A 21,613-nucleotide genomic window follows, 5' to 3' on the forward strand; every position below is an offset into this window, starting at 1 on the left:
ATTGTGGTCTAAGGGTTTAAAAGATTTATAACGGAGTCTTGAAAATTTACTTAAGGAATATGTACTTCCCCAAGCAATAACAAATATTACTACAAATGACCATATTAAATTAAAGTAACTTGGGCATTTCTGATTTGTAGGAAAGTTAAAATTAATCTTATGGCAGTTTCAGTTTCAAAATGAAAACACGGCTCTGCCTGACCACAGATTTCCAGGCTGTTAGTCAACAGTGAAAGAACTCTCAGGTGACTCTTTTTTTCCCCCAAGAAATACTCAGTTTTCTCTATGTGTGGAAAGGCAATACTCTAAGGAAAATACCCTGAAAAATCAACCATACCTGTAACTGGAAACTTCAAAACTTCTGGTAATAGTTTTTTCATAAGCTGGTGAGGCTGTAGATTGTCATTTTATTCTTTAAACGGCACATGTAAATATGTACTCAGTTGTGTGTGTCTGTGTGTGTATACGTGTACATTCCACAATTTGAAAAGATGTTTTTAAACACGAGCCACAAACCCATAAAAATGTTTACATAAGTGTATTTCAGTGAGATGGATTTTTATAATTTTTAAAAGGAAAAGAAGACGTTCTTATGTATTCTTTATCCCTTCCCTGATTGACAGTGTTAATGGGCAAGTAGTCTGGTTCAAGTGCTCTTTCTACATTTAAAAAAATAATATTATTAACTATAAGGTATTCTGATAAATATTGAATAACTGACTTAGGGAGAGAAAAAAAAAGCCCTGATTGGCAATATTTGCCAATTTCCACAGTATAAAGACCAATGCAGACAGCTTCAAGCTAGCACCATGATGTCATTGACCAGAGTTGGGAAAAGGTGTATAAACAGCACACCATATGACAGGGATAGCGAACAGATAGGATATTAATGTAAATAACCCCCAAAACATAAATAACAGTAAAGTAGGATGAAATAATTAAGAATTGATAAGCTTTGCGTATTACCTTTTAAAAAACATACTTGTTTAATTATAAATTCACATAATTTAATTTTTAATAATTGGTATGCTTAACACCTGGCTCACAAAAGTCCCTGAGAATTTAATGATCAGTCCTCACAAGCCAGTACAAACCCACAGTACCACACTACTGCAACATTAGAACGATTCCCATTGCAAAGCAGAAAGAATTCAGGGAGGCAGGCACAGCCAGGCTTCCCCACGTCACAGTCCCATGAGGCTACAAAGCCAGGGCCCCCCAGGAGTCAAACAGCCCCACACAGCAGAACTTGGCCAACATGGAGAGAATGAGGCCTCCTGTCTCCCAACCTACCCCACTTCCAACATCTAAACCCCTGGAGGGATTCCCTATACATTTCTCGAGGCCCTAAGCTCTGGTTCCTTTAAGCCCTTTCGACCTTGAAGACCAGGAGTCTGCACCAAAAGGAAGAGAGCTCCGAGTTCTTTGACATGCCCATGGCAGCATGGCAGAGCATGGAGCATTGGAATCAGCCCTGAGGCTGAAATTCTCTCCTGCCACCTCTGCCCTTCACCTGCAAAGTGACCTTGCACAGGCCACTCGACCTCAATTCCCAGTTAATGTGAAACATGAGGGGCTTAGACTAGATGGTCTTCTTACCTGGGTTTCTTCCAGCTCTAAAGCCCCCAGGTTGGATCCTGTTACTGAAGGCTTCAAAAAAGATGACCCATCATGTCAAAACCCATCAAGAAAAACTCGGACCACAGGGTGATGTGGCTTCCCAAGCCTGACCTTCCTCTCAGCCGTGGGAATATAGGGGGACAATTCTGAAAGGACACTGGAAGGATCAGGGCTGAGGTCCTTCAAGGATGTGTCACAGGGCAGCTGCCTTTGAAGGTGGAAGGTAGATTGACCTGCCTTTCTGGTCAAAGCCGAACTATGAGCGTCCCCCACTCCTGGCTGCACTCATGGCCTTTCTCTGCCTCATCAGGCTCTTTTATAAACTTGTCTACCCGAGGGATGCATTGCCTTTGGGAATCTGCCCATCTTTTGACAAAGAGCTTTATTGGTGGGACATTACTTTAAAACACTGGGATTTGGGATTTAATAGGTATCAAAAAATAGGTAGTCATGGTTGGTAAGTGGAAGAGGAAGAGAAGCCAGGCAGTATTGCCAGTGAGAAGAAGCTGGTGAATTGTAACCACAGCACCTGAGGCATGTATCCCCGTGTGTGTGTGTGTGTGTGTGTGTGTGTGTGTGTGTTTCCCCGGGAATTAATCATGCAGCTGTGTGTGTTGGTATGGCAGGGTTGCCATGATTTACGAGTCGAGCTGCTAGCAAGTTCACAACCGGCAATCCAAGAGAGGAGGAGGGAGGGTGCATGGAGAGGAAGGTTGGCAGAAATGCTTTATGAGTTTCATGTTTAATGCTTTTAACATGATGTCTCGTTCTCACTTCTAGAAAGCACTTAGCAGATATAAGCCAAATATAGATTGCTGTCCGTAGCTGATCACACTCCTGTCGGGATGAAGGTGGGGGATGTGTGGGCACGTTGTTGTGGTTTTTTATGGGTGTTGTTTTATATCTGAACTGTAGGAGAGTATTTAACAATAAAGGACATGAGCTATTGATACTTTTTCACTGGGGTGGGACAAGACACAGAGAAGCCTGCCCTCCTGCCCCATGCCTGTCTCTCTCCTCTCCTACCTCCCTCTTTTGACAAGGGTTTCCAACTGGCACTGTTTCCCCCTGCTCCAGGGCTGATTCCCAGTTGGCCAAGCCACAATCTGTTCTGTAGATGAGGCACAGTCCTGCAGCTTCCTGAGCTATGAACATGCAGTGAGTCCCCAAGAAACTTGGAGTTAGGTGAGGTAGACAGGATGTATAGATAAAACCATATTATAAAGGTTTATATAATGATAACAGCTTCCATGTTTTGAGCCACTTCCTATATGACAGACACGACTACCTCATTTAGTCCTTACAACCGTCCTCTAAGGTCAGCACTATCCTGTCCGTTAGTGGGTGGTTTTCCTCAATCACGAACATTCAGACTCACGGGATGACCGGAAGCCGTGGTGGACTCTGGGTCTCGTCAGAGGAATAGCGGGCAGAGCCACAGCTTGCCAGTGGGGCAGCATCTGGCCATGTGCCGAGTCCTCACCAGTACAAGGTAGACAAGATGCCTCGCAGGTGAAGGTGGGGGCTGCTCTGGCAGACGAGGCATCAGAGGTCCTGTGACACTCCAGGGGCACGCTCCATGGGCACGGCTCCCCGCCTGGGACGTGCCAAGGTACAAGATCACCACACTCGGGAAGCCCAGGTTCTGACTCCCCTGTCCGCTGTGTGTAAATGGTCTCTCACTCTTCGCAGTCCAGAACCAGTCAGGGGTCCGTGGGACCATAGGGAGTGTTGACTGTTAGCGTAGCTGACACACCCTCTTAGCAGATTACCTGAGCTTAACCAAAGATCAGATTCTCCAGCAGAAAGGGAAAAAATGTCTGTTGACCCTTTGCCTGTAGTCATTAGTCTCCCATTTTAGGGAGAATAAAGCTGAGGTTTTGAGAGGTTTATCAAACTTGCCTCCAGTCACATAGAAACATGAGCAAGGCCGGAGCCCCTGTCTGCCTGGCTCCAAGCCCTGTACTCTCACTAAGGTGCAAGATAAACGTTTTGTGTTCTACTCCATAGGGTATCTGCCCTTTTTTTTTTTTTTTAAACCGTTTAAAAAACTGATGTGGGGGATGCCTGGCTGGCTCGGTCAGTAGAGCATGCAACTCCCTTGCTTTAAAAACACAGCACAACAAAAAACTGACTTGAATTACCTACGTTGAGAACCATTGGTCTTTCTTGAAGAGGCACTATGTCTATCCTGTGGTTTTGCCCACTCCCCACATACCATGTACCGCAATTGGAGAAGGTTGGCACTGTGCTAGTTAGTAGTTCTACTTAGAATAATAGAAGAAAGCACTAGTTCTTTGCTTTTCTCTGAGAGTCCATATTTTGAGTAGAATTTGGGGGGGCATGGGGGTAGTGGTGGAAAGCAGTTTTAAGAAGAGTAGAGCCAACTTTCCACCTGAAAGTAAATGAGTACCTAGCTACCAGGTGCAAACAATTCTGTTTTGCGGCATCGTTTCTTTCTTTTTAAACCTTCTCCACCTTCTAACACAAAACCTAAGAACTCAAGGCAAAGCATGTAGCTTTATTATCATTCAGTCCTTCATAAAAATCTGGATTATTACATATCTAGATTGTATTGCAGGCGCCATTCAAGAAATGTGGCCATCCGTGTTCCAAGTATTAAGTGTTCCAAGTGTTAAGACACTGTAACAATACTGTAATATTGTTTCATTGGGTATTTGGTTGGCTGTTTTTTTTTTTTTTTACGAGGCAATGAAACTATGTTGACTTCTAAAACTTCCTAGCATAATGAAGACAAATACTAAGACATTTTTTAGACAGAATGTGAAATGTATTGGGTCATTAAGACCCTGTTTAAGTAGAATGAATTAATTAATGATTAATTGTATTAAAATGGAACATAGTGATGGGGGGTGGGTATAGGGAGAACTTGATGGCCGTGGCTAAGAGGACAAGGCAGTAGGCATGGCTGCCTATTTCATTCCCTAAATGCTTTCATGCACTCTGTTCGGTAGGCTTTCCGCCGGTTTTCAAAAATGCAACTGACAAAACCTGCCTACCAATAATACAAAAAAAAAAAAAAAGGTTTGCTGGCAGCTTGGCTGGCTCAGTTGGTAGAACATGTGACTCTTGATCTCAGGATCGTGAGTTCAAGCCCCATGTTGGGCTCAGAGCCTACTTAAAAAAAAACATCGTATGATGTCCGAAAAAGAAGTTGGTTCTTTAGGTGAGAGATAACCACACCATAGATTGCTTTGAATCTTGTATTACATGAATTTATTAACTGTTGTGCAGTGAGAAAAGAACAGTTTGAATGTTACTAACATAAGAGAAATGTGGAAGGGATAACTTTGAAGTGTCCAAAGTGAAATGACCAGGAAAAGTCACCTTTCTCTTTACAGGTAATAAATCACAACATAAACTGATCTTCAGCAGTCATCTTTCTCCTTGTACTGCTCTCTTCCCTTCTTGAATCTGCTTGGGCAGATTTCTTCATTCTGTCAATGTTTACTGAGATGGACTTGACAGTGTGCTAGCCGCAATTATGGGGACTTGTGTCCTTTCCTTTCAGCTAATGGGTAGGGAGACAAGACCTTCAGTTAGCCAGGAAAATTTTTAAAAATCCAGATAACAAGATGAGGATCTGGAGTAATACAAAAAAGAATCCGCTTTCAGGAAGCCGCATATGTTAAGCGGCAGTGAAGCGGTAGGGACCATAAATCCTACCCACCCGCAGGTGAAGGGGGCCCTTTCCACCTGGGAGTGCTGGGGATCTCTGAGAATGGGTGGGCTTTCTATGAGTTGAAAGACGAAAGGAGCTTCCAAGAGAGAGGAAGTCTTCTAACCAAAGGCACTGCCGTGGGTGTAGACATAGTGCGTGTTCACAAGTTTCCCACAAGGAGGATTTGCCTCTGGAAGTAATGGGGCCTTCCTCTGAGGAACCGGAAGACAGTGAACTAGAAGATACTTTCATCCCATAGGAGAAGGGAATCTGTTACGAGTTTTTGAGATTGTAAGCAACCCCCTTTCCCAAGGAGGGGCATCTGTCAAACTCGGGAGAACTGCCATCATTCCTAGTGCTGCAGAGATGGGCCCAGTTACTCACCTTCCGTTGTTCCTTCAGATTCATGACAGATGCTGCCCGCCGAGAGCAGGAGTCCCTAAAGAAGAAGATTCAGCCGAAGCTCTCGTTGACCTTGTCCAGCTCCGTGTCTCGAGGGAATGTGTCCACTCCACCACGCCACAGCAGTGGAAGCCTTACTCCTCCCGTGACCCCGCCCATCACCCCCTCCTCTTCCTTCCGCAGCAGCACTCCCACGGGTGAGTGGCCTGGCCCTACCACCGGGAGGGGGGAGTGGGGACAGGGATAGTTGTTGGGGAACAGCATGCACGCAAGTGCGACGTGTGATACACTGGGGGAAGTAGGGGGCCGGGGACCAACGATGATTCTGACCCACTGCCTCTCTGACTCTTTACTGATCTGAGTTTGTTGATTTAGCCCTCTATCACTGATACATTATTGTGTATAGAGTATATGATAATGGTTCTATAGGCATTTTTTTTTTTGAGCCTTTGCCATGTATGAAGCCTGAAGTGGACTTGCTTCAGTCAGGTGAAAGAGTAGATGAAACAAGATTGCCATATAGTGATTATTGTTGGTGCTGGGTGACGAGTACACAGGGGTTCATTAGACCATTCTCCCTGTTTTGCTTATTTTAAGCATATTTCACAATAAATGTTAAAAAAAAAAAAAATTCCATGTGCCTCCTATGTGCCAGGCACCGAGCTACCATAGTGAGCTGAAGGAGACCTCATCCCTGTCCTGAAGGAGGTTCGGCCCAGTGGAAGACATTGGCATTCTAGGGGGCCAACAAGCACACCCTTGTCTTCCCCTCCCAGATGTAGAAGCAACTGGAAAATTAAACAGCAGCCAGAGGAAAGATCAAAATCAACTTTATTAGTGAATAAAGCCAAACTGCAGAATGGAACTTGGATCCATAACTGTTGGTCTTCTCTTAGTATGTCTTTCCTGAATTCAGCTTATTTCCCAAACCACCCTTTTACATGGAGGCCAAGCAGACCTGGGTGCCCCACAGGCCCTGAGATGAGCACACATAACCCCTTCTCCCCAAATCAGAGAGCCACTAAGTTATGGCTCCTCCATGGGCAGGAATGAGTAAGGACAGTCCAAGGAGGCTGGAAAGATCCCTCCTCTTCTTTTTCCCATCCGAGAGGCAGGGAATCTATTTCCCGCTCCACAGTCAGAGTTTAGACCAGGCAGTAAATAAATAGAACCTTGTAACCATGACAAGCACTGCATGAAACTCGGTGATATGAGAGCATCCTGACAGACATTCAGGAAAAGCTTTCCCTGAAAGAGAAGTAGGAATCGAGTAGGTAAAGAGGGAATGGAGGAACATTTCACCAGGGAACGTTTTGCAGAAGCTCTGTGAGGAGTAGGCGGGCTGACCTGCGTGAGGTCAGACCAGGGCATTTGGCAGGGATCAGGGCACTGTGGTTGATCCTGAGAGCAAAGAGAGGCCCCCTAAAATCACACCATCATCTCTGTTGCGTCAGCCCCTTGACTATGGCTAAGAAAGTTGATTTTCTCTGACAGTTTGCAGATCTCTCTTTCAGCCATCTCCCGTCAAGGGAGGTAGGTAGGTGACTACAGTAGTATTTCGCAAATTGTGTCTCAGAATATTTACTTCATAACATAGTAGTTGGAGGGAAAGAGATTTCTTAATCAGATGGGGGAAGTGATGGGTTAGACCAAAGTACACTGATTTCTTTAATGCAGGGCTTTAATATACATTGTTATTCTTGAAGGGGAGGATTTAGTAAGTTTCCCAAACTTAGTTGACTATGAGACTTAGTTAGACTTAAGTTGACTTAGTTGATTATGAGAGCCCCTTCCTTAGGGCAGTTTGGGGGACTCATGGCTGATAGACACCTTATGTTTGGTCATGGTTAGGCATTTTGAAGATAAGACAGGCATGGTAGACAGACCAATCAGAGTTCCTATCTGTACTTCTCCCTTTACAGGTCACTAATAATACCCATTGTACAGGTTCTTATGTGAGTTAAATGTGAGAGCATGTGTATACACCCAGCATTCAATAAATGTTCATCCCGTGGTCTGGAGTTATCAACTAGTAGCTTCAGGAACAGAATCAGCATCACTCTCCTATAGAGGTTGAATTGGCTTATTTGTGTCGAGCATTTGTCTGATCCTTTAGACGGCCACCATATTTCCCTTCTCTTTTATTCTGTGAAGATTTACTTTGCAGAATCTTTGTGTAATATTTGCTATGTGAATCTAAGGAATGCTATGAGAATGTAGTGTAACTCTGCGATCCCTTTTCTGGGCATTTCTATGAATATTTATTCATATGGAATATGAATTATGGGGGTGGTTTTATACTGGAGAGTGTTTTATACCTGACTTAATGTGGACTGACTTGTGGCCAACGCCAGATAACCGTGACTGCACCAATTAGTAGCGGGTGCCATAGAACCCCATGAAAATAGACAGTTTAAAAGTGAGAGTTTATTATTTTTCATGTAAGAATGTTTGGAAGAAATGGAATCATTTCCTTTCCTTCAGACATAAAGAAACCTTTCTGACACCTTGCCTATTTTAACAATTTCCCACTGAGAGAATTAATTTATGTTGTGGTAAAGATGTATCATTTTCAGTCTGTCAAGATCATTGGTAACTTATTTGCTGCTTGAAGACCGTTCCATGTAAACATCAAAAATTAGGGGAAATGGTTGCTTAAACCTCTACCCTCTGCAATTTTGATTGTGTACATTTTTCAATGTTTGAAATGTTATTTTACCTGTAGTTAGAGAGATCAGCTTATTTTGCCTGACTAATGTGGTTTCGTTCACTTTCTTTGCCAAGTTGTAAATAATATTCCAAGTTTCTACCTCCTAAATTCACTCTTCCAAGTTCCACATTGAAGGGATATTCCAGGTCCAGAAGTAATAGTCCTCTTGTAGAAAGTCTCATTTATAAAATATTTCTTTAAAATATACTGTCTTGACTAAATTAGAGCTCAGCTTCATCCCGGAGTTTCATGTATTTCTCAGGTATTCTTGGACCCAATATGTATTTTGCAATTTCTAAATCCTAGGAGAATCTTTTTTCCTCATCTTTTTCATTTTCTATTCTAAGTTGTTTTATTTTTTGAATATATGTATGTATATAGGTATATGTATATATAAAAGAAAGTATTCACTTAAGGAAAGCTAGAATGGTTTAAATCATGAGTTAGCAAACCTTTTCCGTAAAGGACCAAATAGTAAATAATTCGTGCTTTCTAGGGCCTGTGGTCTCTGTTCCAGTGACTCAATCCTGCCGTGTAGCATGACAACAGCCATAGAACTCTATAAATGAACGAACTTGGTGTGTTCCTTCAAAACTGGAAGTTTTTGTAAAAGTTTTTAAAAACAAGCCAGTTTTGGCTCACAGGCCATAGTTTGCCAACCCCTGGTTTAAATCATAAAGATATGTAATGTAAAGACCAACTTCCTTAAATTCCCTGCAAATAAAGTGTCAAAAGAATTCATACCCATCTCCTTAGAAGTAATAACATCTAGAGTATAATCACTAAGGGGGAAAGACGACTAACATTTGTAGAGCATTTATTATACGCTTACTGTGTACTTGATGTATGGTGTTTTTAATCCCAACACCAGCTCAACTGAGATGACATTATTATTCCCATATACAGATTAAAGAAACAGGGGCACCTGGGTGGCTCGGTGAGTTAAAGCCTCTGCCTTCAGCTCAGGTCATGATCTCAGGGTCCTGGGATCAAGCCCTGCAACAGGCTCTCTGCTCTTCCTCTCTCTCTCTGCCTGCCACTCTGCCTACTTGTGATCCCTGTCTGTCAAATAAATAAATAAAATCTTTTAAAAAATAAAGAAACATAGGCTTTAATAAGGTTAACTTCACAAAGCCCCACATCTGTCTATTCAAAAAAATGTGGTCTTCCCAGTGCACTTACACTTGCCACATGAAGACCTGTTAGAAAACTTGTACTAGACCTTCAGCCATCTAGCTGCTCCAGTCACCAATTGACAACTCCAAGCCCAAAATACAAAAGAATGTCAAGATAACTGGATCTGTGGTTCCCTTTCATTCACAGAACTCCCGCCCTACCGCTCTACCGTTCAAATAGCAGATCACTTTAGTTTAGCTGGGCTTTTCTTTAAGGATAAGCTGGAGTTGATTGCAGAGAGCTGGTTGTTAAATAAATATTCAGGTTTGCAAACCAGTTGTTAGAAGGTTTGTCTTGAAAACGGCCGTGGTGGGAGTATTTCCATCAGTCAAATTGGCAAATGATACCCATCGGCCCCCCACCCCTACCCACCCGCCGCCTCTTTACCTTTATGCCAACAGTTTATCCTGTCAGGAGTTCTCAGATTAATTTTACTTTGTCATTCAAGGGATCATGATCCTAATTATGTCTCTGAGTAAACGTAAAGCAAGCCTCAGTCACCAGGAAGTAATGGCCATTTCGAACAACGGATTGCTTTGCAGCCATTCACTGCAATGTTTAGGGGCCCATGTAGTGACACGGAAAGGTTTTCACGTTGGTAGGTTATAAAACCACATGTGCAGCATGATCCCAATTGTATTTTTTGCTCTAAAAAAGTTAATTGTGGTTACCTTAATATGATGGGAAAATGGGTGTCATTTCCTCCTTTCTCTTTTTTCCCATTCCGTAAGATGAGTCTGCTTTACTTTTATAACTACAACTGTTTAGTGTATATAATGGGAAGATCGAGACAGGACTGTTGATGGCCCCCTACCCTCCAAGAAAGAGTTTAATGAGTTCATTTTCTTCAAGTTAATTTAATTATCTCTTCTGGGAGGAGGAAGGAGGTCATCCTGTAGGAAAGGTCTGGGGTAGCTCTGGCAAATTGTATTGGTTATAGTGCCTATAGATTAGTCAAGGAAGTAATTTCCTCCCCCAACTCCCCCCACCCCATATTTGCCACTGAATCTCTTAAAACAGTGACTCTCCATCAAAATCATCTGGAAGATTCTTTTTTTTTTTTTTTTAATTTTACATAAAATCTATGCCACACATGGGGCTCAAATGACCTCGAGATCAAGAGTCACATTTTTTACCCTCTGACCCACCCAGGCACCTCCCCAGCTGCACCCCTCCCCCAAACCTGGAGGATATTTAAGCCACTTTTCACTTGGGATCCATCCCTGAAACTCTGATCATTTGGTAGGTGAGGCTTGGGCACTGGGCGTTTTTAAAAGCTCTCTCAAACTAAATCATTCTAACCCATAGCCCAAGTTGGGAAAGTGCTCTTTTAAAAATGTGATCATTCTAGTTGTCATAGCTGTGTGTTTTCTTGCTTGGGTTAACATATTTCCACCTTGCCTGGAGAAAGGTTACTGTAGTCGACTTGCTAGGACTCCAGAGATGGGTCCAATGGGACTGAACAGATGCTCGCTTATGTCTTAATGGAGAAGCTATGGAAAGAGTTGGCTGGATTTCTGGTTATAATAGCATTGCGTAGTCTCTCCTGGAAAATATTTGTATATATATTTTGGCCCACTCGGTGGGGGGGGGGGGGGCGCATTAAAATATTAAACCAGAGAAAGGCACCCAAGGAAATTAAACCAATTTTTTTTGTTTTCTTGTTTAGGCTCCATGTAATGAGTGTGAAGTCACAGATAATATCTATGAATGCATAATTTGAGTTTTTATGTTGTGTTATTTCCCTTCATATTTCTGTGTCTCCTGCTATTTGGCCTTACAGTAGACCCTTAACACTCCTTTATGGCTTTTGCAATAAGTTGCTCAGATTATAAGATTTCAAATTTCCAGTAGTTACTGGTCCACAGCAGGTCTTTTTAAAAAGCATTAATTTTGCTCTCAGGATGGAAATTACTGTGCAATATAGACTTCCAAAATTGATAAAATTTTACTTGACATTTAGAAACTGTTTAAATGGGGTTGAGATGGACTCTCCCCAGCCCCTCCAGGCCCTTATTTTTAGAAGGCAAGATAAACTTACATAGGCTTAATAGAAGCAGAAAATCTCAGAGATAACCAAGGTGAAGTCTAAACTAACATATCTCCCCCCACCCATCCCAGGAGGAGGAGGAAATAGAAGGAAAAACCTTAAAGAGAGAAATCCTATTCTGTTTTATGGTGGAAAACGAGAAAGAAAAGCAAAATATTTCAGCAAGACTGAATTCTGTGACCTACTTATGAATGCCTGAAGCCATCGTTTGGTCGTTGGCACAGGTCCTGCCCTAAAGAGCTGATCATCTAGGCCATGTTGAAGAACCATTCCCCCAAATCTTCCTGTTAGGAAAACGGCCTCGATTCCCATTTGCCTTTCCACATAAAGTGCTGTCTTGTTGCGGGAGAATGACAAGATGTTGCTATTCTATCTGGCCTGCATTCTGTTCAGGATCACGAACACGCCCTTTCCTGGCCCATGGGTTTTTTTGCTTGTTTGTTTACATACTAATTTGGTCTAATCATTGTTCTTCCATCCTCTTTTTTGATTGACTCGTAAAACCATTATCCTGCTTCCTGAGGGTCGTGCTCCCATCTTGGGGCCAGTTCTGCTTCCTTCCCCACCATTGCATGTGGCAACTTGTTTTTCATCTCCTCTTGCCTCTCAAAGTTGGTAGAGTAAGGCCGGCAACAACAACAAAAAAAAATGGTATTTCAATTACTTTTCCATAACTACACAACTTATATGACATTTAGATTCCTAAACAAAACTCTTTCTTGGCTGGAAGAAAATAGTCAACCCGGTGATCTGTAATAATAGTAGATTAGCTCTTTATAGCACTTTATAGTGCATGAAAACATTCACATTCATCATTATCAACCCCACTTTAAAAACAAAAGAAACTAAGTCTCACTTACATGACACCTTGCCCAAGTTCAAGTGGTTCCCAAATGGCATGGCTGCTGTTTTCCACAGCACCAGGACTGGGCATCTTCTCATCCGACTTAATTTACTAAGTATCTCCTTTGTTAGAGGTGCTGTGCCAGGTCTTGTGGGTACAGAAAAGTGTAAGGCATAGCGCTCATGGAGTAGAGCTTACATCTTTTAGTAGAAGCCAGTTATAAACATGTAGGACAGACATGTAATGAACATGACATAAGCACAGATGGCCTAAATTATCAGCATGGGAGATTAGTAAGACAAAAAGAGATACAAACAGCGCCATTCCCTCTGTGCCATTTTAGCACAGTCACAAGCTGTATATGCACACGCATAAAATGTCTTAGATACTGTAAGGCAAACGTAAATTACAGAGGAGCTGGAATGAGATGAGATCAGTGGGAAAGTGACCTGGGGCAGACAGTTTCCTACTCCATGATCATTACCGAATGTCAGCTTATGGAATTTTAGTGATCAGACCTGGGTATGTTAACAAAAGGTGTTAGTGAATCTGGGGTTTTCTGGTGCACCTTTCAAAACTCTGGGACTGTAGAAGTAAAGGGCTAAGAGCCTTAAGCATCAGAGGGATCTGAATTCAAATCTCGGTTCTGCTGCTGGAGAGAGTGTTGGCCTTAAATTTTTCCAAGTCTCCATTTCCATATCTGTACATGGGAGGCAATCCTACCTCACTGTGAAGATGAATGAACTAGAGAGCAGGATGGCAGGATCTCCTTGTGTTAACAGTGTCTCTCCTGAAACCACCAGTTCAGAAAGGACATTGGCTTTGGAAGGGCCCAACCCTACAGAAGACCATACAGGGGTAGAGAAGCCCCATATGTTCTGGAACTGTCGGCTGGCAGTGATGGGAAGAACTGAAGCAGGCAGTCTCGTTAGGGCTTCTTGAAGTCTCTGGAATAGCACATTCCAAACAAAGAAAACACTTTCTGCTCTTAACTGAGTCCTTTCAGGCAGACAGTATCTCACCAGCCCTGGCCAGGGTGCTCGTGCATGTTTATTTTTGGTCTGCACTAACCTTAGAAAAAGCTGCTTCCAGGAATGTGCATTACAGGTGGTACTTGCTAATGACCTGCTCTGGGCAAAGGCCCATTTTCTGAAGGAAGGGGGGGGGGTGTCCTATCTGAAAACAAAAATGACACTCTACATTATTAATAGGGGGACATTTACGATAACCGCTTTATGACCAGGGATGGTAGAAGTAAAGAGTTAGCCGGTTCATGGATTTTTAGATCTTGTTTTGTTATTTTGGTTAACGTAATGAGACTAGCCCTTTTAATTGTGGAAATTCAAAGCATGATGAAAATGGAATATTGAATGTTTCTAACAAACGCACACACTACTTATGAGCTCTGTCCCCTCTCTTCTTGAAAGAAATGGCCACACAGGCCCAGCCACCACTGCAGTCGGAGGTGGGGGCACCCCTTGGCCCCACCCACTTTGAGGAGCTTTTTCATTTTCAGGGCCTTCATGATGTGGCAGAACTGAACATTGCACTAATAAGATATATCTAGGTCATAGGGCCACATAAAGGTCATCTCAAAGTCTTTAGGGCCAGGTGAATTTTTACTATACCATCTTAGAAATTCCCTGCTCTCCTTTCTCTGAAGGGCAGAGAACATCCTCAGAACTGCCCTGAGGAGGGGGGAGAGCATCAGAGGTCGCTGTTCCTCTACCCAGTTGAGGGGAATGAGATGCTCTCAGATCACATAGCTTCTTTGGGGCTCCAAAGCCAAAGTGCAGTTGGCCTGGCAATTCCGCTCCAGGAACTTACCCAAGGGTAGTGAAACCATGTCCACAAAAGACAAGTGCAAGGATGCACAGAGCAGCTCTATTCACAAGAAACCCAGAAGGTTAATTCACTTGTAGGTAAGTGGATAAACAAATCGTGATCTGTCCATACAGTGACCTACAGAGTTGGCAATAAAAAGGAACAGAGTGATGTCACACCGAAAAAACATGGATGAATCTTAAAGAAAAACCTACACTGAGAGGAGTCAGAGTACGCAAGAAATTCAGCCACAGGCAAACCAGTATGTGGAGACAGACTTCAGAACAGTGGTTGACTCAGGGAGCATGGAGATAAGGGTGTGTACAAGAGAACTTTCTGTTGTGATATTTTCCATATCTTGACTGAGATGTTGGTTACCCAAAGGGATCCATTTGTTAGACTTCTCAGTTAAACACTTGAGATCTGTGCACTGCACTCTGGATGTGCTTGCCTAAGTTAAAAAAGAATCAGTGGCTCCAGGCAGAAATGAGGACTGGGAGCCCACAGTTTCCACCCACGCTTGAGGGAGCAAATAGCATTTCCTCTGCTGTAAACAATTCATTTAAGAACAAAGGAGGTAAATACATGCAGTGGGTCCTTGGAGTACTAAAATCTCTGGAATTTCCTCTCCATTGAAGACAGACAGTAAGTGGAATCCCGTATCCTCAGCTTTCTTAGGAACACTGAGGAATCGATAGCATGGTCAAATAAAACAGTGCCAGTGCATACCAAGTGAAGAAATAAAGCGGGGAGAAAAGAGGAAAGAAGGGGAGACCAAGCAGAACTAGTTGTCAAACGCTTAGTCTTAGGTCACAGTTAGAATTGGTTAATGACTAAAAGGATTCCTGATAGAAAATTCTAGCATCTGGATCTTCACATTGCCAAAACATTTTGCTTCCCATGAGATAAAGAGTGCTTCATTATGTTAAGAATTTTTCAGGGATGAAAATTAAAGCAGCTTAGTTTTACCCTCTGAAACTCTTAAAAAAAAAAAAAGCCAGTTTCTATCCTGGACAGTCCTCAAGAGCGGCTTATCTTCCAATGTCATATTTGTGGTGACAGAGCTGTCTATGATTTACCTTCCAATGAAAATATTTTTGAGGCCTACCATTTTAGCTTAACTGTGGACGTTAAAACTATATAAACTATATAAAAACTATATATAAACTATAACACTTAGTTATAAACCAGAATTTCTTCTCTATTCTTAACTGTGTTTAATTGAACTCAAGAAAAATAATATGTCTGCTATTAAGAATTCCCACAAGAAATCTTAAAAGTCTTGACCGTCCTCTTTCACCTCTTGTTGGAAACAGTTCGTAGCAAGGCTTTGTTTCTCCATGGGAGTTGCTTTCTCTTTGTCCCAGCAGGGGTCTCTGCACCTGCCAAAATAATATCAGGAGAGATCACAAGATAAAGTCATTTTAAAGGGCACACCTAGGGGCACCTGGGTGGCTCAGTGGGTTGAGCCTCTGCCTTCGGCTCAGGTCATGGTTTCAGGGTCCTGGGATCGGGTCCCGCATCGGGCTCTCTGCTCAGCGGCGAGCCTGCTTCCCCCTCTCTCTCTGCCTGCCTCTGTGTCTACTTGTGATCTCTCTCTGTCAAATAAATAAATAAAATCTTTAAAAAAAAAAAAAATTAAAGGGCACACCTGAAGACTGTGCTGTGCTCCCCTACCCACCCCCCAAAAAAGTGCAGTCTCTTTAAGCCAAGGTCCAGAGCTCACTCATATGCCAGCACCCATCAGTGCACACTTCTCAGTAATTTCCCTTGGAAAGCAAGTTCAAGAGCTGAAATCAGAGTGCTAAAGAGAGCAACGGATTGTAAGCCTGGAAAACGGTGCCGATTCCACTGGAAACATGAATAAACAGACGCGCGGCACTCCCGGACACCTCTGCCGCGAAGGCGATGGGGATTTAACACCTGATGAATTTGCAGCCCCGCCAAATGTCTGTTTCCAAAGAAGGCTTTTCTTTTCCCTCCCATCTAAAATACAGCATATTAAAATCAGAGAAGCCCTTTCATCTTCACGGGTGTCACGGCAGCAAACTTATTTTAATGTCTTTTCCATGTGGGTCTAGTTTTCAAAATAGAATGATCCCCAGGCACGTCCAGCTGCACAGTGTTAAAGAATGTGCAGAAAAACGGGAAAGCAGTAAGTGAATTTGTGCCTGCAAGAGAGTCAAGGTACAGAATCTCCCCACTCCTGTCCCAGGGCTTTGTGCAGACTTCTTGGAGATGCACTAAAAAGAAAGTGGTATTTGACAGGAAGGGAGAAAGTTAGGCTACCAGACCCAATCTGGTGCCAGGGACACAGAAGTTTCTAGCAGCTTGCCACTAAGCTTACATCACTCCTCCTTGGAAAACTATGTCACTTTATATCTATCAGACCAAAAATGAGTTGACTTGATCTTAACCAGATCGAAGATGGGTTTCATACTCCACTGGGCTCAATAAGTTGTTTGTTTCTTTAAACCTAGCCAGTTCAGGCTCTCTTTGGCATGGAAACACACATCAAAAATCATCCCCAAGAAACTGAAGTTGGTTGGGGAACAGCTGTGTAGGAATTTGAGATTTAACTCTGCCACGATGTGCTATGTTTTCTACATAGGCACCCAATTATTATTTTTCCCCCCTAAAGACAAAAAAGGCAGCCAAGGTGTTCCAGGTGATTATAGGCCTGAGAACAAGTCACTCAGAGAAACCGGTTTTCCTCTCGTCCAGTAATTTTGAATAAACTAGATGAAGTAGCTAGAGAGTGCCTGCCATTGTCGGCCAACTAAGATGTCCCTTTCCAGCCTTGGCCAGGGGGATTTTTAGTTTTAAAATGGATACAGTTTTCAGAATTGCCCTAATAACAAGAAATACCAAATAACAAGAAAAACTTGTATAAAGCAGATTTCTCTTGTAGCAAATAGTAAAAAACAAACCAAAAGTGTTTCTGTGTGAGATTTCTCAAGCTTTCTATAGGCTATGTAACTGCACGGTAAAAATTCTAGTCACAATGTTTGACAGGAAAACAGTTGCATACAATCTTAAATTCGGGGGTGGAAAGGACCTCAGCATGCTTTTCCATCGGATGCTGTGTTCCCATTTCTGTCCACCAGGCAGAACCATGCAGCATTATTTAGTCTGAACTCCCGTAAACTCATAAACACAAGGGCCAGTGCCAGGCACTCCATTCTGGGTGAATTTTTTAGGATACGATCATGATCCTATATCTTGAACAGGCCCCCGTACCATCTCCTTAGGTGACTACTCTGTAAAATTCCATAAAGTTCTAAACTGTAATCGTGTTGAAAATCTCATCCCATGGTGGGAAAAAAAGGTCTCCCTAAAATTCAACTCAATAAAGTTAATTTTGGCAGAGCATTCAGATGCTATGAACAGAATTTCACTGCCATTAAAAGGAAATAGTCTTTGAAAAAAATTGTTGAATTAAATCCACTTGGTTTTAGTAATATATGTGTGTGTGATTTAGAATATGCTAGGCTGTACCTAAAGGAAATTATTTTCTTAAGGCTAACAAAACTTGACAAATCATTAACTTTTAAAAGCATAAAATTAAAACGTTGCAGCTCAGTTGCGAGTGACCTGCCAGAGGGGCCTGGCCTGGAGTTGGCTGTGACAGACTAGGTGGGTTCCTGCTACCACCTGTGGACAACGCACCACAGTCTGGACGATTGCTTGTTTTTTTGGAGTTCCCCCACCCCCGGAAATGAATAAGCCCCTTTTGGAAACTAAAACCGTAAAATTAAAATTATGAAGTAACTGCAAATCTAAAAATTGGGATTTTAAAGTTCTCTTCAGAAATAAATTTGAGGTTCTGGGATAGCTACATAAGAAGCTTGCATTACAGAAGCATGTGTACACCGTTGGTAATTAATATATGATACTTGGCAAGTACACAGCAAATTAAAAGTTCAGTAGAATCCAGCTAACACACATGTAAATAATCTATAGAGCCATGTTTCCCTAAAATGAATCAGTAATAAATTTTCCAAAAAGAATTTCTTTTTTTCCTCCCTGTCTTCGCTTCTCTACAAAGATGTTTCCTGGCATCACCAGAAGAGGAAGGTTTGCCAGGTCTAGAAAGCTCGTCCTTTGTCAGGTGGGAACCGTTGAGCTAAAGCTGTCGATGTGGTACAGTGAGGAGCTTTGTCCCTTTAATTCTGTCAAGCAAGGAGGGCAAACTGGAAGATGAATTATGCTATATATAAACTTGAAAGGAGCTTCATGTTCACGGTAGCAGTGACTCTCACAGCCTCCTAGAATTTCTGTTCACTTTGTCTGTATTTTCTATTATATGATTGTATATTTTGGAAAGGTGACAGGAGTCAAAAGTGAGTGGATAGTTTCTCAGAATATTTTGCCTCTCTTGTCATCTTCCAGAAGATGGCAATTTATGACTCCTTCAGAGCAATGTCAGGTTCTTGTCTCGAAAGCGTTCTGGGTGGCCTGAATTTATTAGCGTCATAAACCAGATTGTTACCTAGTTGCCCAATTAATAGTTGTCATTGGTGCTTCCCATTGACAGAGGAAGATACAAAACAATCAGTTCTGTGTGCTGGTTCCTTACAGTCTTGTGGGGTAAACCGTCTTCCCCGGGGTTCGTGATGCTCGCCATCTGGAGCCCTGTGGCTTGAAGTTAACTTCAGACGACCCCAGCATGGTGTTACTAAGCCTCAGGCCCTGGGCTTCATTTCCCATGCAGGGCAGTTGACTTGACTGCATCCCAGGACCATGACCTTGATGCTAGCTGAATATCAAACAACAGGTAGTATGGTCCCTCGCTCTCTCCGGAGAGAGATGGTGAAGCTCTGGTGAACACACCGGGACATATCGGGTTCTTGAAGCGTTGCTTTCCTCTGGCTCGGCCCAAGGGGATCGAGGTCTGTGAAAATAAGAATACGCAGGAAACAGTTCAAAGTGCCTGTCTCTGAAGTACTCCGAATGGCCTCAATCTAGCCGTAACACATTCATCTTCCCGGTCTTACTGAGTTCCCTTCCCAGAAGCCCGTTTTTCCTCCCAAAGAGGTAGCTAACCAGAGTCCCAGGCTTTCTAGATACGTGTTTTCTCTTGGCTTGGTCCTGGGGTAGGTGAAAATGATTTCTTCCAAGTATCACAGGAGAACATACAGCCACCTACCTCTATCTGTCCCGTGAAACATAAGGTCAAAATAGTTGTGAGTTCCTCCGGGTTTTAGCTCCACAGCCGTGGTATTTTGGGAAGCATTTTCCCTCTATACATAGTCTGGACTACTGTATCTTTACACACTCTGTTGCAATGGTCCAAAGATGCAGAGAAAGTCAAAACAACCTACGTAGAAAACACAAAGCAGAAAAAGGGTCAGCTTTCCCCTGTTTCTCCAAGCAAGCCCCGTCTTCTAGGTCAGAGCTGTGTGGGCAGCCTTCTTTCTTCGTCCTCCCTTATTACCTTGAGTTGATTTTTCTCACTAGGGCTCTTGTCCCCTTTTCCTGTCCTTGTTTTGACAAGGAAGAAAGTAAACATAGTCGGTGATAAAGCTTGGGAGTACTGGGTTTCCAATCGCAGCCTCTGCCAAAGGCCAGCGTCCTCTCGGTAGCCTGCCCTTCGGCATGGTAATTAGTAGTATGGGAATTTTTACGGTAACCTCCCCACGGAGCAATTTCACCAAAGAGTAACCCTCTTGTCTAGACCGTACAAACCCATAAAGTCATCACTAGCTGGGATTTCCAAGCTACAACGCGGCAGTAGAAAAGACTGCCTCTAGTCTTGAAGGGCTTTCAAGTATAGAGCACCCATTGTGGAGACCAGCTGTCCGCCCCAGGGCATGGACCCCTGTCCAGGAAGAGTAATGGAGACTCTCCCACTGACTCTGTCAATCGAGGAAAGCCCCCCAGCTGGGAATGTCTGCTTTATCGGCGTCTACGTGGCCTTGCCACCTCCTTGCATTTTAAGCCCAGAGCACTCTCTGGACGTCGTTATTACAATACACTTTCGAGAATGATCCAGCTGTGCCTTTTTCTTTCTTGCTTGCCAAAGCTACTTATAAAAGTAGATAAAAGCAGTTTAATGCTTGACATTTTAAGAAACAGAGGCTGGCAAAACTTTTCCAGAGAGAGAGAGAGAGAGAGAGGGTTCAGACTTTTAACCCAGTGTTCCTTCCACTTTAGGTACTTAGCAGAGCACGGTCAGTTGTAAGGACGATAGTGTTAGTCACACTGGACAGTGGAAACGTGCCCACTGGAGGGAGAAGGGCAGAAGGGGTGAGGCGTGTCCTGAGTCGCCCGTCAGAGTCTCCCCTGAGTAGAGTGGAATCAGATGACTGAACTCTGTTGCCAGTAGTCTGTTCTTTTAAGAAATGATGTTTGTTTGTTAAGTAATCTCTACACCGAACATGGGGCTCAAACTCATGTCCCCAAGATCAAGAGTCCCATGTTCCACTAACTAAGCCAATCAGGCGCCCTGGAAATGCTGTTAAAAACACATCACCCAAGGAGAAAAACAGATGAGGAGATAGGACTTATGGAATAGAATAGTCATGAAAACCGTCGAAGAAAGACCCTCTGATCCCTACTCCAGCTTGGAAAGGGGCATTAGAGTTACCCGCGATGCTCCTGCCTGGAAGAAAGAGAAGAATGTTAAGAGCGCCTGTAGGGCTCATCTGTTAATCATCTGACTCTTGATCTTAGCTCAGAGTTGTGAATTCAAGCGCTGTGTTGGGTTCCACGCTGGGTGTGGAGTTGACTTTAAAAAAGAAAAGAAAAAAGGAGTAACAACGTTAGTCTCCACGTGGGGATGTGGGGATGCCTAGAATGTGCTGTGCCCTTGGCTAAGCACATTTTTCACATCCATTTTACATTTGTAATGGAAACTGAGAGGTCAGAGATGTTAAGTAACATGCCCAAGGGCATGCTGTTGGTGTGTTTGGGTGCCTGGATCTTAACCCAGGTCTGCCTTTTTCAAAAACACACTCCTGGTTGCTCTCCTCTGTGACCCCTGGAAATGAGAAATGTGATTCATTTGTATGCCCTTCAGCAGTACTCAGTGCACCCTCTTCCTCTAGGATGACTATTTCCCAGGAATAACTAGGAAGGGTATCCTTGTTGATTCACAGAACACTTGAGTGTGTACTATGTGCCAGACATATGTGCCAAGATAAAAGCCATAATCCCCGTTTTCAAGGAGCCCAGAGACCAGTGGGGAAGAGACAGATGATGAAACTCACAAAAGATGCTAAGTTCCCTGATGGAGACAAGTTTGGCGTGTATACAGAAGGAAGGGACACCTAGCCCAGCCTTGGAGGGAGGCGTCAGAGGACT

General features: G+C 43.1%; 1 protein-coding gene across 1 annotated transcript in view; it reads left to right on the plus strand.

Moving 5' to 3' along the window:
• Positions 1-21,613, plus strand: part of JAZF1 (JAZF zinc finger 1) — a 315,462-nt gene that overhangs the window by 266,323 nt on the left and 27,526 nt on the right. The window contains exon 3 of the mRNA XM_046020335.1: positions 5,705-5,901. Coding sequence (XP_045876291.1) covers positions 5,705-5,901 — 197 coding nt within the window. The remainder of the gene's footprint in view (positions 1-5,704; positions 5,902-21,613) is intronic.

Source organism: Meles meles, chromosome 10, assembly GCF_922984935.1.
Source record: "Meles meles chromosome 10, mMelMel3.1 paternal haplotype, whole genome shotgun sequence".
Lineage (NCBI taxonomy): Eukaryota > Metazoa > Chordata > Mammalia > Carnivora > Mustelidae > Meles > Meles meles.